Source organism: Brettanomyces bruxellensis, chromosome 9 (assembly GCF_011074885.1).
Source record: "Brettanomyces bruxellensis chromosome 9, complete sequence".
NCBI lineage: Eukaryota > Fungi > Ascomycota > Pichiomycetes > Pichiales > Pichiaceae > Brettanomyces > Brettanomyces bruxellensis.
This window is the reverse complement of record NC_054690.1, coordinates 3,187,415-3,206,498: the sequence shown is the minus strand read 5'-3', so window position 1 is coordinate 3,206,498 and position 19,084 is coordinate 3,187,415. Positions and strand designations below refer to the sequence as shown.

At 38.5% G+C, this 19,084-nt stretch overlaps 9 protein-coding genes across 9 annotated transcripts; 5 read left to right on the top strand and 4 right to left on the bottom strand.

Annotated features, from left to right (window-relative positions):
* Positions 1-46: 46 nt before the first annotated feature.
* Positions 47-2,941, top strand: BRETT_003191 (uncharacterized protein; the record flags this gene model as incomplete). Its single annotated transcript, XM_041281703.1, has 1 exon — positions 47-2,941. The coding sequence occupies one exon, from the start codon at positions 47-49 to the stop codon at positions 2,939-2,941; it is 2,895 nt and encodes a 964-aa protein (XP_041139494.1).
* A 163-nt stretch (positions 2,942-3,104) lies between these two features.
* Positions 3,105-4,664, bottom strand: BRETT_003190 (uncharacterized protein; the record flags this gene model as incomplete). Its single annotated transcript, XM_041281702.1, has 1 exon — positions 3,105-4,664. The coding sequence occupies one exon, from the start codon at positions 4,662-4,664 to the stop codon at positions 3,105-3,107; it is 1,560 nt and encodes a 519-aa protein (XP_041139493.1).
* A 276-nt stretch (positions 4,665-4,940) lies between these two features.
* BRETT_003189 (uncharacterized protein) lies at positions 4,941-6,290 on the top strand (the record flags this gene model as incomplete). Its single annotated transcript, XM_041281701.1, has 1 exon — positions 4,941-6,290. One exon carries the CDS (start codon positions 4,941-4,943, stop codon positions 6,288-6,290), a length of 1,350 nt encoding a protein of 449 aa, XP_041139492.1.
* A 267-nt stretch (positions 6,291-6,557) lies between these two features.
* On the top strand, positions 6,558-7,616 carry BRETT_003188 (uncharacterized protein; the record flags this gene model as incomplete). Its single annotated transcript, XM_041281700.1, has 1 exon — positions 6,558-7,616. One exon carries the CDS (start codon positions 6,558-6,560, stop codon positions 7,614-7,616), a length of 1,059 nt encoding a protein of 352 aa, XP_041139491.1.
* Positions 7,617-8,131: 515 nt separating this feature from the next.
* Positions 8,132-9,460, bottom strand: BRETT_003187 (uncharacterized protein; the record flags this gene model as incomplete). The annotated part of the gene is made up of 1 exon (XM_041281699.1): positions 8,132-9,460. One exon carries the CDS (start codon positions 9,458-9,460, stop codon positions 8,132-8,134), a length of 1,329 nt encoding a protein of 442 aa, XP_041139490.1.
* Positions 9,461-10,263: 803 nt separating this feature from the next.
* Positions 10,264-11,235, bottom strand: BRETT_003186 (uncharacterized protein; the record flags this gene model as incomplete). The annotated part of the gene is made up of 1 exon (XM_041281698.1): positions 10,264-11,235. The coding sequence occupies one exon, from the start codon at positions 11,233-11,235 to the stop codon at positions 10,264-10,266; it is 972 nt and encodes a 323-aa protein (XP_041139489.1).
* A 461-nt stretch (positions 11,236-11,696) lies between these two features.
* Positions 11,697-12,878, top strand: BRETT_003185 (uncharacterized protein; the record flags this gene model as incomplete). The annotated part of the gene is made up of 1 exon (XM_041281697.1): positions 11,697-12,878. One exon carries the CDS (start codon positions 11,697-11,699, stop codon positions 12,876-12,878), a length of 1,182 nt encoding a protein of 393 aa, XP_041139488.1.
* Positions 12,879-12,968: 90 nt separating this feature from the next.
* BRETT_003184 (uncharacterized protein) lies at positions 12,969-14,213 on the bottom strand (the record flags this gene model as incomplete). Its single annotated transcript, XM_041281696.1, has 1 exon — positions 12,969-14,213. One exon carries the CDS (start codon positions 14,211-14,213, stop codon positions 12,969-12,971), a length of 1,245 nt encoding a protein of 414 aa, XP_041139487.1.
* Positions 14,214-17,013: 2,800 nt separating this feature from the next.
* BRETT_003183 (uncharacterized protein) lies at positions 17,014-18,687 on the top strand (the record flags this gene model as incomplete). The annotated part of the gene is made up of 1 exon (XM_041281695.1): positions 17,014-18,687. The coding sequence occupies one exon, from the start codon at positions 17,014-17,016 to the stop codon at positions 18,685-18,687; it is 1,674 nt and encodes a 557-aa protein (XP_041139486.1).
* Positions 18,688-19,084: the final 397 nt, after the last annotated feature.

Sequence of the window (19,084 nt, the reverse complement as noted above, 5' to 3'; positions counted from 1 at the left end):
AGTACTTAGTCGATCTATAGAACTGTTGTAAATAGTAATAATAGATATGAGCACGATTACAACGGCGGCACCGTATCTCTCTTTGCTGGGGGAGTCGGATCCACAGCTTAAAGTATATGCTTTGGAGTCATTGAATTCGGTGGCGGATGAATTATGGGCTGAAATTGCAAACAATATTTCAGATATCGAGGAACTTTATGAAGATCATACGTTTGGAAAGCGTGAGCTGGCTGCTTTGCTAGCTTCCAAAGTTTATTATAATTTGGGAGACTACCAGGCAGCTGTCAAGTATGCATTACTTGCAGATTCGGAATTAGATCTTGACAAGAAGACCGAATACGTTCAGACAATCGTCTCACAATGTTTAGAACAGTACATTCAACAATCACAAAAGCACTTTGTTGATGAGAGTGTTGAAATTGATTCACATCTCGTTTCGATTTTTGAAAGGATGGTTAAGAAATGTGTCGACGACGCTGATAATAAATTGGCATTGGGAATTTCATTGGAAGCTTACCGTTTGGATGTCATTCAAAGGATCTTAGAAAATGTCAAGACAGCCAACCAGGAGACCGCAAGGGGACTTGTGGCTTATGTTCTTAATGCAGCAACAGCCACAACAGCATCTAATATTGAGTTGAAGACTGAATGCTTGCACAACCTAGCGGAATTTCTTCTATCGCTTAAAAGTCCGGATTATTTTCTTTTAACCAAGATTGTCGTTCAGTTGAACGACTCGGAACTTGTGATCCGGGTGTTTAAGGATTTGCTTTCAACACCATCGAATGTTCCTATCGCTTATCAAATTGCCTTTGACCTCGTTGGTGCTGCATCGCAGCAATTACTCGCAAATGTCACAACTGCGTTTGAGGAACAGACAAAGACTAGTGATCCCGATAAAGCCGTTTCGATGCTGCTCAGAATTCTTTCAGGTGTTCCTACGTGTGACCTGGATTTGACATTTTTGTCTGACAATAATGCGTCTGATATAGACATAATGAATGCAACAAGAAAGGCTATGGATGGACGCAGCTCTCTATATCATTCGGCTGTGTCGCTCACGAATGCACTGATGCACTCTGGAACGACGGACGATTCCTTCTTTCGCTCGAATTTGGAGTGGCTGGGACGTTCTTCGGCCTGGTCAAAATTTACAGCCACTGCAGCTTTTGGTGTTATTCATAAAGGAAGTTTAAATCAGGGTAGAGGCGTTTTGGAGCCATATCTTCCTGGTAGTACTTCTTCGGCGTACGCTAATGGTGGCGCACTTTATGCTCTTGGCTTAGTCTATGCCGGTCACGGAAAGGATGTGCTCAAATATCTTCGCAAGCAGATTGTGGACAACGCCGATGGCACCGACAATAAGGACACAGATGTAATTCTTCATGGTGCTTGCCTTGGTGCAGGTTTAGCTGCCATGGGTTTGGCAGATTCAGAAGTTTATGAGGAGTTGAAAACTACTCTTTACTCAGATTCGGCAATATCCGGAGAAGCTGCCGCATTTGCGATGGGTTTGGTGATGCTTGGGTCAGGAAACATGACTGCTGTCCACGACATGTTTACCTATGCCAAGGAAACACAACACGAAACGATTGTTCGTGGATTAGATATAGGCATAGCCCTCATTTGCTTGGGAAAAGAGGATGCTGCTGAGCCTATCATCAGCAAGCTTTTGGCTCACCAGGATGCAAACTTGAGATACGGTGGCTGCTTTGTGTTGGCTTTGGCGTACTGTGGAACATCGAATAAGGATGCGATTAGACGCCTTTTGCATGTTGGAGTGTCCGACTCTTCTGATAATGTCAGAAGAGTGGCAATCATGGCATTGGGCTTTGTTCTTTTGTCTAACTACAAGAGTGTTCCAACTATTGTTGAGCTTCTAGCGCAATCACACAATGCCCATGTCCGTTATGGTGCTGCCATGGCTCTTGGAATTTCTAGTGCCGGTCGTGCTTTGCAGGACGCAGTTAAAGTCCTTGATCCATTGTCCAAGGATCCTGTCGATTTCGTTCGTGAAGGAGCCACTATCGCGAAGGCCATGATATTGATCCAGCAGACAGATAAGACATATCCACATATGAAGCAATTCCGTGAGGAGCTTGCATCTACTGTCGGAAACAAGCATGAGGAGTCGTTGGCACGTTTTGGAGCATCACTGGCACAAGGAATACTTGATGCAGGTGGAAGAAATGTTACTATTCAGTTAGAGAATGCGCAAACTAACACTTTGAATACAAAGGCAATTGTTGGCTTGACAATGTTTGTTCAATTCTGGTATTGGTTCCCATTGGCACATTTCTTATCTCTTTCCTTTTCTCCTACTGCTATAATAGGTGTGACAGACAAATTGAAGGTTCCAAAGTTTAAGATAGAGTGCCACTCGCAAAAAGACTTATTTGGTTATCCACCAAAGGCCGCTTCTGAAGTAAAGCAACAAACAGAAAAGCTCACAACTGCTGTTCTATCCACTACGGCCAGGGCTAAGGCAAGGGCTGCATTGAAGGCTAAAGATACTAAGGATCAAGACAAGATGGATGTTGATAAGCCGGAGAAGGATATAGACAGTGAGGTTGATAACGAAGATGCGGCTTCTGTGGAAGGCAAAAAAGGGCATGAGTTCACAGTGCCGAACGTCGAATTACAAAACTCGAATTTGCGCACACTTTACCAAGAGAAACCATATTTGATAGAAAATCTGTCTAGAGTTGTTCCTGCTCAGCTCAAGTATATAACCTTCTCGAAGGAGGAAAGATTCACACCAGTAAGGAAATTTCGTGGAATCAGTGGAATTGTCGTTTTGAAGGATTCGCAACCAAGCCAGCGGTTTGAAAAGATCAAGACAATTCGTGAGAGAGCAAATACTGAGGCTCCATTACCAGATCCTTTCACTGTGGATCCAGCTGTGGACAAGACTTTGTTTGAAATTCCAGATGGGGATTGAATTGAATCATACTTTTAAAAATTTTTCCCCTTCATTCTTTCATGTTCTCCTTCCTACTTCAGCAAATACTTTTTACTTAATCAAATACAAGTTTTCTCATATCATTTTAATCCTGGAGCAAAATATCTATATTTGTAAGCGTTATATACCACCACATCGCAACCTAAGCAAACCTGGATAATGCCTTTGCCGTAGGGTCTGATTCTTGTTCAAGATGATCAGTCTTTTCTGCTTTGCGTTTTCTGAGATCTTTTTCTTTCTCCAAAGCCTTCTCAACACGCCTTGATCTTTCTGTTATCAAATTATTTCTCTGCTTTCTCTTCATTCTTCGTAAAGCAGAATTCTTTCCTTTAATATGAGGCTGAATCATTTTGTCGACTTTGTCAAGATGGATGGACTCGTTTTTTCTTTCGGTACGTAAAGCGGCAAGGTCTGCAGGTGTTAAACGTTTCTGGACCTTTCTCTTGTTGACGTTACCTATTGACTCCGGATCTAACGCAATCATATCTGGTTGAAGTTTGTTCAATAATCCTCTAACCTCGGATTCCTGTCTTTGCTTTGCAGTTTCGTATGGGTTGATTTCGAGAGCATCAAAGTTGGCTTCACCTGCTCCAGGAATTATCAACGATTCTATTCCATTTTTATGGCCGCACCCAAGAACATCTTCGAACGGCACAAATCTTGTAGTCTGCACTTGTGAGCCTGAAATATTATGATTCATGTATGGCGATTTCTGATTTTCCTTCAACACATCTTTCCAGATGGTGACATGGGGTCCCCATCCGACTGAAAGTAAGCCGGTATCTGATAAATCTAATGTATTAGCTTGAGTTGGTGTATAATATGAACCAACAACATCGTATTTACGTATATCCCATATCTTCAACGTTTTATCCGCACCACTAACTGCCATATATCTTCCATCCCTGCTAACTGCCAAAGCTCTGACAGGTCCACGACATGCCTGAATTTTAACTAACGGAGTGGGCATACTCGGTGCCCAGAGAGTGACCTGTCCATTTCCGTGACCCAAATGCATGACAGCATTCCAAGGATTCTTTCTCATAGACTGTGTGGGTCCCAACTTTGTTCTAAGATCAGCCACAAGTTCACCAGTGGAAACATCATGATATTTTAAGTGGCTGGTATTTCCGGCAGTGACCAACAACATATGATAGGGAAGAAAGTCGAGAAGCGTGCAATCAATATGTTGTTGAAGACGATGGAGCTCCATCCCTGTCTTATCATAGATAAAGGTGTACTTCTTCTGGGCAACTGCGAAGTATTGATCATTATGTAAGAATTGCACAGCATGGACAGTTTCATTTAAGAAAAGTTCACAATCAAGCTTTCCAAGTTGCCAATCAAAGGCAGCAACGTGTCCCTTTCTACCTCCTATTAATAATTCTCTTCCATTTCTCGCGTATTCTAAAGTGTACGGTCCATACTGATCCAATTTTAACCTAAACCGCTTTCTTGCGGTTGATGCATCAACCTCCTTTATTATATCATCTTGACTAAATTTGTATGTTCTTTCCATCCCTTCTGCTTCCATATAACCTGCATCTTCTGTCAAAAGTGCTTTGGTACTCTCTGCCGATTTTAACGCACTTTTGTGCTCTTCATCTAGTTCCCGCAGTTTTGAACCCAATCTTCCTGTTCTATGACGCTTCTTCCGACTGAACTCATTCTTCTTCTTATTAATTCCTTTAGTATTAACCATACTTAGTTAAAGTTGACGTTAACTTAAAGATGTCACGTAACGTTGTGCGTGATTCTCGTTGTTATCGTTATGAAATCATAGACATAAAAATGCTTGACTATATTGCATCTGTATAATTTTTCAAATAAAATTTTTTTTTTTTTTTGTAGAGCCGCACCCAGCATCAATCTTGTTCCAAATGGAGACAAGGATTTTCTTCACCATACATCTATGTATTGTCATTGGAAGATAACTTACGATGATATACTACAATTTAGTAAGATATATTTAGTAAATATGGATATTGAATCAAAAGAAAACAGTTATTCCGGATTTCAAAAGCTTTCTCTCTCAATCAGAAGAAGAAAAAGAAGAGAACAAAAAAGGGGAATAAAAAGCAAAAGTGTACCCGTAAATAATCCTCTTGCTGATATCGAGTGTTCTACTTCCTTTGATGGCTCGAATAAATTTTCAAGAAGGTTCTCTATTCGACGATCATTCAAAAGAAGAAAAGCAGACGAGGAACAAGTTCTAAATGATCTAAATAATATCTTGAGAGTGAATAACGAGGATAGGGCCATACTAGAGCAAAATGAGCGGGAAGTTCCCGTTTACAAAAGTCGGTCGCCTGCTGATTCAAGACCTGCTGGAATGCATATGGAAATTGATGATTCATTTTCTACCGTTGTGAGTCGAAAGCCAGACATTTTTGAAACAGGAGAAAAGAAGGAATTCTACCAGACTAAGGAAAGAAAATCTTTGAGCAAGGCTGTAAAGAGAATATTTAAGCACTTGTTCAGTCAAAAGACTATTAAAAATAATGAGGAACATGATTTGAACAATACAGATCAAACTTTGGACTATTCGAGTAGGAAAAGTCCGAAATTTGGACCGGATGAAACCTTTACATTCAAATCGCTATATATGTCAAATCAAACTTATTTAGCTATCTCATCACGCCAAAGGTCAACCACGCATAATAATGTTAATCCCACCTATTTAAATCTACTTGCTGAGTTGGATCCGGGAAACGAATTTGATACTGAAACTGAAATCCTACGCAATGAGGCAGTGAATAAAGGCAAAGACACATTTTTAAGTACCGTTTGGAATATATGGGATGAAACTATAACTGAATCATACGATACCGAGAAAAAGAAAACACTGTACAATCTTCATTTTTGCGTCTCCATGAAAGTTTATAAGTTTTCACATATCCAAAAAGCTAATAAAGAATATGAGTCAATATTAAGGTTTCCTCAGAATGAAAATAACCAGGTTTTCATATGCCGTTATGGAATTAAACCTGGTGGCCATGGCATTTTCTCAGAGGGATTACGAATAATAGTTAATGTTCCTAGTTCGCAAGGAGAACAGATGTGGTCAATTACAAATAAGTTATTATTCACCGATGATATATTCTGCTCCAATTTTGATATACCAATATTTGCTCTTTCATGGAAGAAAGGTGACTCAGAATGTTTGGCTTTATGCTATTGGATCTTTAATAATGAGATGAACCTTTCGTATGTTAGGAATCTCACAAAGGTGCTTTCCAATTTCTACCCACAGCATCTAAAAGCAATATTCCACTCCGTGAGATATTTTTTCAATAACACTAGAGAAGGCGGTTCTATTGTACCTTAGAATAATATTTAGCTTTATACACTTTATGATGGGTTAATAGCTTTGTTGTTTGATGCTTCGGTATACCTCCAGATGAAACAAGTCAGGTAAGGATGTATATATATATATATATAAATTTTTTTTTTCGTAATACTACTATTAGCATCCTACAGAATTTCGTGCCCCGGATAACAAGTCAAATAATACAATTACGCTCCTGCATGTGTACATGTTTTATGATATTGGCTGTCAAGAATTCTTCAGTTTTAATAACAGTAACTTGAAACAATGGGATTGACAGCTGCTGAACGTAGAAGAATTCTTCGGGAACGGAGAGCCAAGAGACTTGCTTCAAATGCTTCTGATAGACTTAAAAAAATTGCGGGTCTGAATGGGTCGGAAGTTACCGGTACGGCGGTTGCTGAACAAGAGGTTTCTGAGCAAAATGGTAAAGATTCTAAGAACGAGTCAGATCTAAATGAAAGTGTTGGAAGAAACGGAAGTTTGGATACGGAACATACAGAAGGAGAATTCGTGCTTCCTGATCTATCCAAACTCAATGTGGCTGACCCATTGCATAGGAACTCATCGGAGGAAGATAACGTGATTGACGATGAGATCGATGAAACAGATATGGATAAACTGATGCAAAACATTTTTAGTAAAATGGAACATTCAAAGCAGCACTCAGATGATTCTTCTTTGCCTTCATTGCTTCCTGATGATTTTATGAAGACTATGTCATCGATGTTAAAGCAGTCGGCAAAGAATGGTGGACAAGGGCAGTTACCCGATCTTGCAAGCAAAATCCAAGCTGAATCGCATGAAAGTTCTGTGAAGAGTGCTACACAAACAAAATATGAGAATGACATGAAGCGCTATACTGAATATGAGATTACAAGAATCAATGTATATTTCACTCTATTTCGCTTTCTTGCGATAATAGCTATAATTACTATTCATGTTGCAGGGTATACAGACTATACAGCTTCATTTGAAAACTTAAGACCATCATTTCAAGATAATAAGCACTCTTTTTGGTCTCGTTTTCAATTCTGGTCTAATGGGGATATGATTTTGCGGGACGCTAGATCCAGTAGATTCTGGACATACTTTATGACGTTGGAAGTTATAGCCTCAATGTTATATTACTCAATTCGTTCAAGGTTACCCGAATCTAGCCCGCAGATAATAACCATGCTTATAGGTTTTATTCCTTCTCGTTTCCAAGGATTAGCTCATACTGCTACCCGCCAATTTGACGTCTTATTGCGTTTTATCACCGACCTTGCATTTGTTATAGTAGTTATGGGATTACTAACATACTTTTTTGAGAAAAATAACTGATTAAATAGTACTCCCACGATTTCTAAATTGGAATATTTGTTTAATTCCCAACATTGAATACGCTTTTTTGCGAGGTATCACTACTTTGGTATTTTTAATGCTAACGAGCGAATGGTCGGTTTAAAAGGTCTAAATATGAGAGGTGACAAAAGTAAAAGGAAATGATATAATGGAGAAGGAAAGCCATATATTCAGGACACTAGTAATTAGTGCTGGGAGATTCCTTTGTATAAAAGAATGAAACGTGTATTCTGACCACGATTTTTTCAATTTTTTGCTGTTTATCTTTTGATGATAAAGAAGATAAAAACATAAGTTTAAATAAATGAATAAGTCTTTACTGATAAATCGATCCTAAACTAAAACATAAAAATATACCCAAAATATGTATGCAAACCTATGATTAATTCTATAAGTTAAAAATCATTCTGTACATTTACCTAAATTTATATACTACGACTGTGTCGAAACAAATATTTGTGTAGCATTTTCATTTCATTATCCCGTTAATAGATCTAATTCTTCTCGTCATCTGAACCGACAATTTCCATCCAGGTTTTTCCCTCTTTTTTCAATTCCTGAACAATCTCATCTTTGATCTTGTCTGGGATTCCTGGTCCTCTGTAAGCAAACGAAGTGTACAACTCGATTGCACTTGCACCAGCTTTGGCGAATGCAATAGCATCCTTACCTGTGAAAATACCACCACATCCGATCAAAACCAAATCGGAGTCCTTTGTGTATTTTCTCAAAGTACGGAAAGCCTTCAAGGAAATATCTCTCATTGCACGTCCAGACAATCCACCCTTCTCCTGAACAACAGGTCCCTTGGTGATCAAAGAAGCTGGTCTAGCAGTAGTAGTGTTTGACATGAGGATACCGTCAATCTTAGATTTCTTTGCAACATCGGCAATGTCTGCAATCTCTTTTTCGGATAGATCTGGAGCAACCTTGACAATGATAGGAGGTTTTCTTGCTGGATCAATCACATTTGCACCAACCTTATCTCTCTCCTCACGAACTTTTGTAAGCAACTCCAAAAGAACATCCTTTTCCTGGAGATCACGAACACCTGGAGCACTTGGGCAAGAAACATTAAGAACAAGGGCATCGGCATAAGGAGCAAAGGTGTCAACACCAACTAGATAATCATCGATAGTGTCACCATTTCTGTTCTTACCAATGTTAACAAACAAAGATTTACCCTCTCTGAACGAGTTATTGGTCTTGCATGCATTAGACTTCTTCAAATACTTTTCTAGACGAACTCTAAGCCTGGAAAGAATAGTTAGTCTACCATCAGAGTTCAAACCGTATCTGTTGATCACAGTTTCATCAGCGTTAAGTCTGAAGAAACGTGGCCTTGGGTTACCAAACTGGGGCTCAGGGGTAATAGTTCCCACTTCAACAATACCAAAGCCAAGATCGTAAAGGGCATCCATGGCCTCAGCCTGCTTGTCAAAACCGGCAGCCATACCGATAGGATTAGCCAATGTTCTTCCAAAAAGATCAACACGAAGAATTGGATCATCGTGGTCACCAAAAGCACGTGGAAAGATTCCGTACTTAAGCAAAGCAATTCCCAAATGATGTCCCTGCTCAGCAGTAGTGCACCATCTGAAGAGAGGGCACCAGACATACTCGTTTATTGCAGAACGTGCATCCAATGAGTATGCTCCGACACCAAGAATACCAAGGGCTAACAAAGCACCTCCAGAGACGCCTGCACGAGCAACAGGCTTTGGAAAATGCTTCTTTGCAGTTTGTGACATATTTCTGGTGAACTGTGCAAACTGTTTACCAGAGTAACGCTGGAACAACGAACGGAAGCTGTTGAAAGACATTTTGTTTTGACCCTGTGTATACTCTCTTTTGATCTGGCAACAGTCTTAACTTAAGCTTTTGCGATCTGCCTGGATTCGGAGACAGATAGAAAAAAGGAGCAAAATTTTTTTTATCCTTCTTATAGGGAGGTAGCCAATACGTCTTCGGACTTTCTTTTTGGTGGACTTCGAAACCTTCTTATATGCGTTTGCGCTTAGAAGCAAAATGTGATAATATTCTCTAGTTTTTCAATAAAAAATGAAATATTCTCGCGAAAAATTTTTCTTCTGATTGTAATTCTGAGTTTAATCCCTTCGTTTGGCTAGCACATTTCCGTTCTTTGCATTACATCAATAATTCAAACGGATATTGGTGTCGCGTCGATAGATAGAAAATCCCGACGACTCCTTCTAAGATGATTGTCTGCATGGAAGAAAAGGTACCAAAGCACATTGTTCACTATAAAAACATTTCTCCGTCAACAGTATCGGATGATTTCTTCAGTTTTTATTCTAGCATTGTTAGAACTACAAAAAAGTTTTCTTGTACATTGTTAGTTATGATCCTCATCTCTAGATTGCATTCATCTCGTATAAAATTTTTTTGATAATTTTTCACTTTTACGAGTGAATTAACTTGGAAACCGGGCTTTAGAGATGGTCACAAGATAACAGGACGCCCGATAAATATGAGGGTTTCCAACGGCAGATGTGCGATAAGGCACCAGTCGAATGTTAGTGGATAAGGTTACTTAAAGTTTAAACCGTTGAAAATTCCATAAATAAATAAAAAACGAATAAAGTTTGTATGTACAAAGTATTCTTTAATCTTTCTTTTCCACATTTTGTTCCCTTATTACATCCCATGCAGACTTAGTTTCAGAGCCCCCAGCGCCTGATAAGGATGAATTGTATGACTGCGAATCTTCTGACGTTCTATGTTGCTTTTGTGATTTCTCAATGTTACCATTACTGTTGCTATTATTACCCAAGTAGGAATCTCTCGAGGACAATAATGGATAATTATCAGACTGAACTGAATTGTATGAAGGTGATTGTGGGTCATTGGATGGTGCTGCATATCCGTAATAAGAGCTGCTATCAGATGAAAATCTGCTTTGTTCATCGGAGTTTGAGTTTGAGTCCTCATTCATAGAATGTTCCGAATACTCTGAGGCAAGTTCATTAGTGCCATTACCGCTCTTTAGTTCTGTCTGTTGTTCATGCCTTATTTTGTCCCATGCAGATGTAAGCTCTGGATTTTCTGGTGTCGACCTATTATATTCCCCAAATCCCTGAATGCCATTTTTGGGGCGATGCGTTTCAGGGAGCATAGCATTGGGATTTCGTGGATCCCTGATCCTTTTTGTTGGATCTGAGGCTGACTGTTTAAAGTAGTTGGACCAGAACCAGGATTTTGTGAAAGGATCCGGTGTCACTTCAAGAACTTTGTTAACCTTCGAATCCTGAGTATATTTCTTATGAATCTTTTTCATGCTTTTATTGTAAAGAAGTGGTGCCATCAATGCTGGAACAGTAGATAACCCGAAAAATCCACCGACAATAGGGAATAAAGGATTCAGAAGCTTGTTTTTTTTCTTTAAAATAAACGGAAGAGTAACACCAGTCGCAAATCCCATTGATGCAAAAAGAAGTGTTCTGCGCCAGAGTTCTTCGTAAAATACATAAAGGTCCATCCGTTCATGGTAACCAAGATTGTGTTCATTGTCATAAAATGCAATCGCCCTTTTTTTGGCCTCTTGAAAGGCAGGGCTATTCTGGTCAATTGTTGACATGATGAAGATCTTCAAGTACCTTTTGTCAAGATGGCGGCGAACTAATAGCAAACTAGAATAACTAATTAATTAAAATACTGAGCCGAAGGACAATTGAACCTCGAAATTTGAACTGTGTATGATACTTCGTGTGATAGCTCGTCTAATGACTTTGAAATGATATATTACTGTGCGGATATGCTGTTAACAGCAATTCAAGCGCTAATGTTAATTGGTAATTTTTAACTATTACGCTACGGCGTTGGCTCACGGAAGACGTCTTTAAATTTTATGTATATATATATTTTTTCCCCTCATTTTTTTATTTACTTCTCTCTCACTTGACATTTCTGGGAAAATATTGGAACGTTGATAGGACGGACAAGACAATCTTAAACTTATCCAAGCACAAATCAAAAAACATTGTTTGGAATAAATGAATTAGCCAGACTTTTTCAGCGTTACTCTCCTAGAAATAATCAATGAATCTAGTACGACTCGGAATAAATTCGATCAACAAAGTGTATTTGAAAGAGTTCAGCAGATCGTATAAGGTATTAGCTATAGAATCTTCCTGCGATGATGCTTGTATTACACTTATGGACAGATACTCCAAAAAGGAGCCACCACGTATAATTGATGAGCTTAAAGATACTCTTGACTCATCCGGTGTTGGAGGCGTTGTGCCAGCTGCTGCTGCAAAGCATAATAGTAGAAGCATTTCCGAATTAGCTAACAGGGCTATTGTGAGAAATGGGTGGAACACAGAAACGACAAAGCCGGATTTAATTTGTGCAACGCGGGGACCAGGAATGACATCATCACTAGTTGCTGGCTATCAATTGGGGTTGGGCCTATCTATAGCATGGCAAATACCAATTGTTGGTGTGAATCATATGCTTGGGCATTTAATGATGGCAAGGATGGCCAGCAACGGTAAATATCCATCATATCCATTTCTCAGTATATTGGTAAGTGGTGGTCATACCGTGTGCGTTTTAAGTAGGTCACTACTTGATCATGAGATACTAGTGGATACAGTTGATATTGCAGCGGGGGATGCACTTGATAAATGCGGTAGAGAGTTGGGATTTCACGGCAATATGATTGGAAAGGAGATGGACACATTCTTGAGACAGCACTCCGAGGAGCGAGGAAAGCCACCACTTTTAGATATACGTGAACCAATGAAAAATCAGGCTCACAGAAAGAACGTTCTTAAATATTCATTTGCGTCTTTCATTTCGCAGGTTAGACGATCCATTGATAAGAAGTACAATAATGTCATTCCATCAGACAGCAAGATCATTGCCAGAATGGCCTATCAGGTTGAAGATGCGATATTCCAACATATAATCACTAAGATAAAGCTGGCAATAAAAGAGAGAAATTTGTTTATAGACAACTTCGTGTGTGCAGGTGGTGTCGGATCGAATTTAACGTTGAGAAAAATGCTTGAAGATCAACTCCGACCTTTGGACATTGTGAATTTTTATTACCCTGATCCTAAGTATTGTACAGACAACTCCACCATGATTGGCTGGGCAGGAATTGAACTATTTGAACGTGGATTGACAACTGACATTTCGACAGCAGTTGTGAGAAAATGGCCAATCGACCGTATTCTGGACTTATATGGTTGGCACAGAAATGATTACTGCTAAAATTGGTCCAAAAACAATCCTCGTTTTCTACCAATAGAACTTGTATATAGATCATTCTAATAACAATACTTGTGTATGTAAATTTTGTTGTTAAGCCGCCTTCAGAAATGCCTCCTTGATTTCGTAAATTTCGACGATTCGCTTCCATGTGTTATAATCAAGATCAAATATTATATGCGACTTGGAATCATCTTTGGTGATAAATCTAGGATGATTCTGTAATGTGTTATTACTTGCCTGTTGAATGTACAGCAGTCCACTGTTTTCATCCCTCGATAATATAACTTTATCATGATTTATAAGAAAACTCGTGTAAAAGAGATTTTCGACAGACCGCCCAAATGACACAGGATCAATAAAAAAGTTGAAGAAAGGCACTTTTTCAAAATTACGAGTCCGAAGCTGCTTGAATAAGTTTTCCGAGTTCTTGGTAGTCAAATCCATCTTTTCACGATTAGCAATTTCTTGGGCCTCTTTTTCATTGGCAGTCTTTGTGATTTTACTCCTTGAATCATCGGCAACCCTCTTTCTTACTTGTCTTTGCTTCTTTGACAATTCCAAAGGTCCCAATAAAAACTCGCAAGTTGCTGCACGATTTGAAAATCTGTTGAACATACATCCAAGTTCTAACCAGTTTACACGAATCAAGTCAGAACGTTCGCTAACGATACCATCGTCTGACTCGAATTTATCCTTAAACTTACTGCTGAACTCTTTGAAGTCCAAAAGCTTTTCGGATCGTCCAAGTCGTAAACTTTTTGTAGCCACTCTTGCTTGATAACCGATTTCTCTTAAAGTCGATGAATCCTTCGCCACTATATTTGTCTGCACTCCTGACTTTGTTTGAGCAAATAAATCATCGGCCTTTGCTAACGATTTTGTGACTATTTGAACACCTCCTTCAAGAGCAATCTTTGTTCTCTGCTTTAAGAGCTCTTCGTCTAAATCCCTGTACTTTGACTGTAAGAGGAAACGTTCTTTCTCGCTAAATTCTCGCCTTATAGGATCATCTGTGGATTCTGTATCACCCTTGGAAGCATCACTTTCTGTGTCGGTTGAGCTCGACGAATCGCTATCTGAGTCACTATCGCTTGAACTTGAAACTGATTCCCCAGATTCATCTTGCATGGATATTTGCGAGCTCACCCTACTCTTCTGTCCGTACTGATCATTATTATTATTATTATTATTTAACCTTTGTGAAAGAGCTTTGTCAATCAAATCGTCATCAGCCACAATCTCAACTGGATTAAGATGACGCCTTTTTGATACTAACTCTTCAGATTTAACTTCAGCTTTAACTTTCGAAATATCCCTTTTGTTAGGTGAACTCATGCTAGTATCAATTTTCTGAATTGTGTTCAGAAGTTTTTATTTTCTATTGATTGCAACTAGACTCACGATAATGAAAGGTAAGATCAAATTCGTATTTTTTTTAGAAAACTTGACGCGACGTGAATGAATAATTTATCTGACATCTTTCGTCGCGATTGGCATCTAAGGAACCAAGTCGAAAGATTTATCTCTGCCAAGCAAGTGAACTATTAATAACGAAAAGAAAAGGAGAAATGATAATGAAATTTATACCTTTAATGAATATTGTACTAGAAAGAAGTGAGAGAGTATATATTGGAAATAAGGAGTGTTAATCAATCATCGGCAAAAGTATTCTTAAATATATAAGCACAGTTATTGTAACGATCAAGGATTGCTTGCTTGGCTTTAGATGTTTCAGTGTGTAAAGTGCTATTGCACTTGTATGAAAGCACCTCCCTCAAAAATACTTTAAAAAAGAACAGTAAATATTGGTTTTTATAAGAAAATCCAGGCCTGAACAAGGTCTGATCTTGAAGCACTATTCAGTGCTTACCTATAATCAGGTGAACAGATGAAGCACAGGTTGTCAAAGAAATGGAGAAAGAAGACTTGTTTTATTTCCACCATAAAAGAAAAATGAGAAGGAAACACATTGTAAAACAGATGGGTGAGTACAACTCTTAGAGATGGGAAAGCAATTTCGTGTGGGAAAAGCTCGAAACACTGGTAAGGATTGGATGATGTATAATCAGAAAAAACGGCTGGTTGAAAATTAGACTGTCAGCTCATTGTGTAGTATTCTCAGTAAAAATAGCTCATAGAGCATATAATGTTGATTTTGAACACACACACGCCACATTTCACGGGAAGAAAACTAAAGCCGCCTCAGTCATAATCGCGTACATTTTCGTTATTCATGATAAACCGAAAACTAGATCATTACAGTGATCCAACGCGTTGGGTAACCTTTCAATCCTCTTTCATCAAATCAGCTATAAGCCGGATACCCTCTGATCACCAGCAAAATATGTCTATCATCTCTGAAATAAGGAAAGACAGTATTGACTAGTTGACGGAGTGCACATCGATTAAATCGAAATCCTTAGGAGAGCCGCCGTGCCGTGACCAAGAAGCAGTGACATAGAGCCAACAAAATAAATTACACGGAAGCTTTCTAGGCCCTCAATTGGAGCTTCATTTACTGGAGTGTCACATCTCCTAGTATATCATACTATTTCATTTGCACTCTGTCGTTATCTAAAATGCACTATTTCATGCATGGTCCACGCAGATGACCAGCATTTCAAAAATTTGAACTTGCGGAATATATATATAATCTCAATTCTTAGTGCATCGTGTGCTATTATCGAAACACGGTTTATAGATTAATTGGTTGCAAGATCCAAGCGAGTGTAAATTTTTTAATTTTAAACGAATTCAACTCAGATGACAGCGCTTTGACATATCTTATTATTGTATCTACTTAGATGCGTCCATATCGTACAGAATAACCATTTAATTCTTGGTATTCCGAACTCGAGCGCGAATACTTCACTTTTTTTTGTTGTTTGTATTCGTGACTCCCCTTCCTCCGCTCCCAAGAAGATTTCCGCTACACCGGAAATATTAAAAAAAAGAACTGAAAAATACAGGATGTAACAAACGCAAACATATTGATGTTAGTCCAGGGGATATAGCTTCATTTACTTTTATTTTCAAAAAAGTTCTTGGCATAATTTGTCATCCTCTGTCATATAACATTATCTCTGTTCTCAAAAGCATACTCAGGACAACCCAATGGACTAGATGGATGGGTTCTATCTCAGCAGTTGCTTTGTAGGATTACTGAGATTTGATGTAATGAAATTATTTTTACTCCAAGCACTTACCCTCGGAGTACGGTCGGACTTGTAAATTGGTCTAGCATAAATTAGATAAATTGAATGATTCAAGAAAATAAAAAATAAAGAGCTATGGCCATTAATAACGATTTCTTTGTTTGAGATAAAAAGGAACAGAAAGGAAATTGCGAACATTACGTCTTTCTTGCTCGATAAAGGTCATGCTTTTTGGATCTAATTGGAAGTTCGCATACATTCTATACAAATTTGCTGGCAGCTGTTTCTTTGCCTGATTTTGCTTTTTTCAAATTCCCTCTTATTAGTTGGAAATACTGAGTATTCAAATTCACACCCGCACAAGTACCCCCACAAAATTTTTTTATATTAAATATATACACAATGTAACCCAGAATGCTAAAAGCAAGGTTCCGTTGCTCCACTTCCCAAAATTTCGCTCAGCGTTTGGCCCAAACATTGAAACAATAAACTTTTCTGGGGCCGACAGCTTAAGCTTAAAAAAACAATGTAAAAAAATATTTTCTTATGCACAGGAATATTGTGCCAATCAAAATATTTGATTGTTTCTTTACAATAAAAACTTTAAAGTAGATCTATGGTTGTACCAAGGGAAGACGTGAAATGTTAGATACAGTGCCGAAAATAAATAATTATCAAAATGTGTGAACTGATTCTTCGAATAACACCGGGGACGTGATGACTGTATGTATGACTTTCCGTGTGCCCTGCTCTTTGTTGAATCGCGCCCTTTTCCCCACATTATGAAGATGTACTCACATCAGATAACAGATAGCATCAGAATTAGTTAACTGGTACATTAATCATGCTTAATCTGTTGCTAGTATAAATATCTGTGTATTTGGCTTTCCTTCCTCTTCATCTAATCCCAATATTTTTATGATATCTAAGCAATCGTTATTTTTATTGGTTGCAAAAAAGTTAAATACATTGGTTATAATATGAGCCTTGATCTTGAACGTCAAAAAACTGTCGAGTCGGTTCAGCGATTGACAAGAACTGCAACAGTTGCATCTGTTAAACAGGATGAACAAACCATTAAAGATTATCAAAACCAAATTTATTCTTCTGCAAAACCTAAGTTTACAAAGGAAAATGTGAAGAATTACATGATCACAAGATTGACACAACTTGTTCCTTCAAAAGAGATCATGAGAACAAATAAGCGTCTCATTAATCCTATTCCTGGATTAAAGCAAGTTGATAGAAGGCAATGGTATAATATAATGGTTGCATTTTGGTGTTGGAGTTGGGATGCATACGACTTTTTCACAATTTCTCTTAATATAACACAACTCTCAGAGGACTTAGATGTGAGTGTCAAAAGTATTACGTGGGGTATTACGTTGGTTTTAATGCTACGTTCTATCGGTGCTTTTGTTTTTGGTTATTATGGTGATCGATACGGACGAAAGTATCCTTTGGCTGTCAATATGTTTCTTGTCACTCTTTTAAAAATTGGAACTGGCTTTATCAAAACGTACAAAGAATTCTTGGCTGTGCGGTCTCTTTTCGGTATTCTTTTAGGTGGGGTCTATGGTAATGCAACTGCATTGGCCTTAGATGATTGTCCTGTTGATGCTAGAGGATTTGTTTCAGGATTTGTCCAACAGGGATACGCTTTTGGTTACTTAATGGCTGTCATATTCAAGAGAGCTATTGGTGACAATAGTAAATATCACTGGAAGGCTATGTATTGGTTTGGTGCTGGTGTGTGCTTCATTATTGTTGTGGCAATTTTGTTTGCCCCAGAGACTAAGGCATACAGTAGGCAGAAGGAGGTTGAGGCATTTAACCGAAAGCATCATATCGAGCAACTGACATTTAAGCAAAAGGCTCTAAGGGCTATTAAATGTTATTGGCTTGTTATAATTTATATGATCTTCCTAATGTCCGGATTTAATTTTATGTCTCATGGCACACAGGATTTGTATCCAACATTACTCACGGTTAGATATGGTTATTCTAATAACCGTTCCACTGTTACAAACTGTTTGGCAAACATTGGAGCTTTCATTGGTGGTATTCTCGTTGGTAACTTCTCCAATATCTTTGGAAGAAGACTTTCAATAATGGTCTGCTGCATTGTCGGTGGGGCTTTGATATATCCCTGGGCATTTTGTCCAGGGGCTGGTACAGACGTGGGAGCATTTTTCCTACAGTTTTGTGTTCAAGGTGCTTGGGGTGTTATACCAGTTCATCTTTCCGAACTTTCTCCGCCTTCCTTCCGTTCTTTCGTTGTCGGTGTTTCATACCAATTGGGTAATTTGGTGTCTTCGGCATCATCTACGATTGAAACTACTATTGGGGAAAGGTTCCCAATGGAATCGGCCAGCGGAAAGCATATTTATGATTATGCTAAGGTCATGGCCATCTTTTCGGGAGCTGTTTTTGCCTTTGTTCTCTTTGCTACATTTATTGGTCCAGAACACATGAATGCATCGTTCGAAATAGTTCAGGGTTACGATGATGATGAAGAATTGAAACAGATGTTGACCGATGAAATTCACAAAGTTGATGTTCAGCATAATGAAAATGCGGAATCCGACTTGGAGGAAAAATCCGGTAGTGTTTGCAGTACTGTCAGCGATAACAAGAAAACTGGAAAAAAGTGATTTAGGTGTAGCGAGAAATAGACTTTCGGCCATATCTGGGGAATTGCGCTCCCTGTATACATATATTTATATCTACCATAATGTTCGATTGACGCAATTTCAAGAGGAGGCAATGGTAACGTTTTAGCTTCTATGTATGTACAGTATATTACGGTGAATTGAGAAGTTACGCTTTAATTTCATTGTGTAAGAGTACATAATAAAATACACCTGCTACAAATAATCCTTGCAGTAGAAGTAAACTCAAAAAAAAACCGTTTTAACGTTGGAGGGGACAGGTTGGGCCAAATGGCAAAAAAGAGGATGATCCAGAGGATTTTAGAAAAGAGCATAAAATTCAAAATCATTTTTTCCCAAAAAATATCAAAAAAGAAACGAATACAAGACAAAAAAAAAA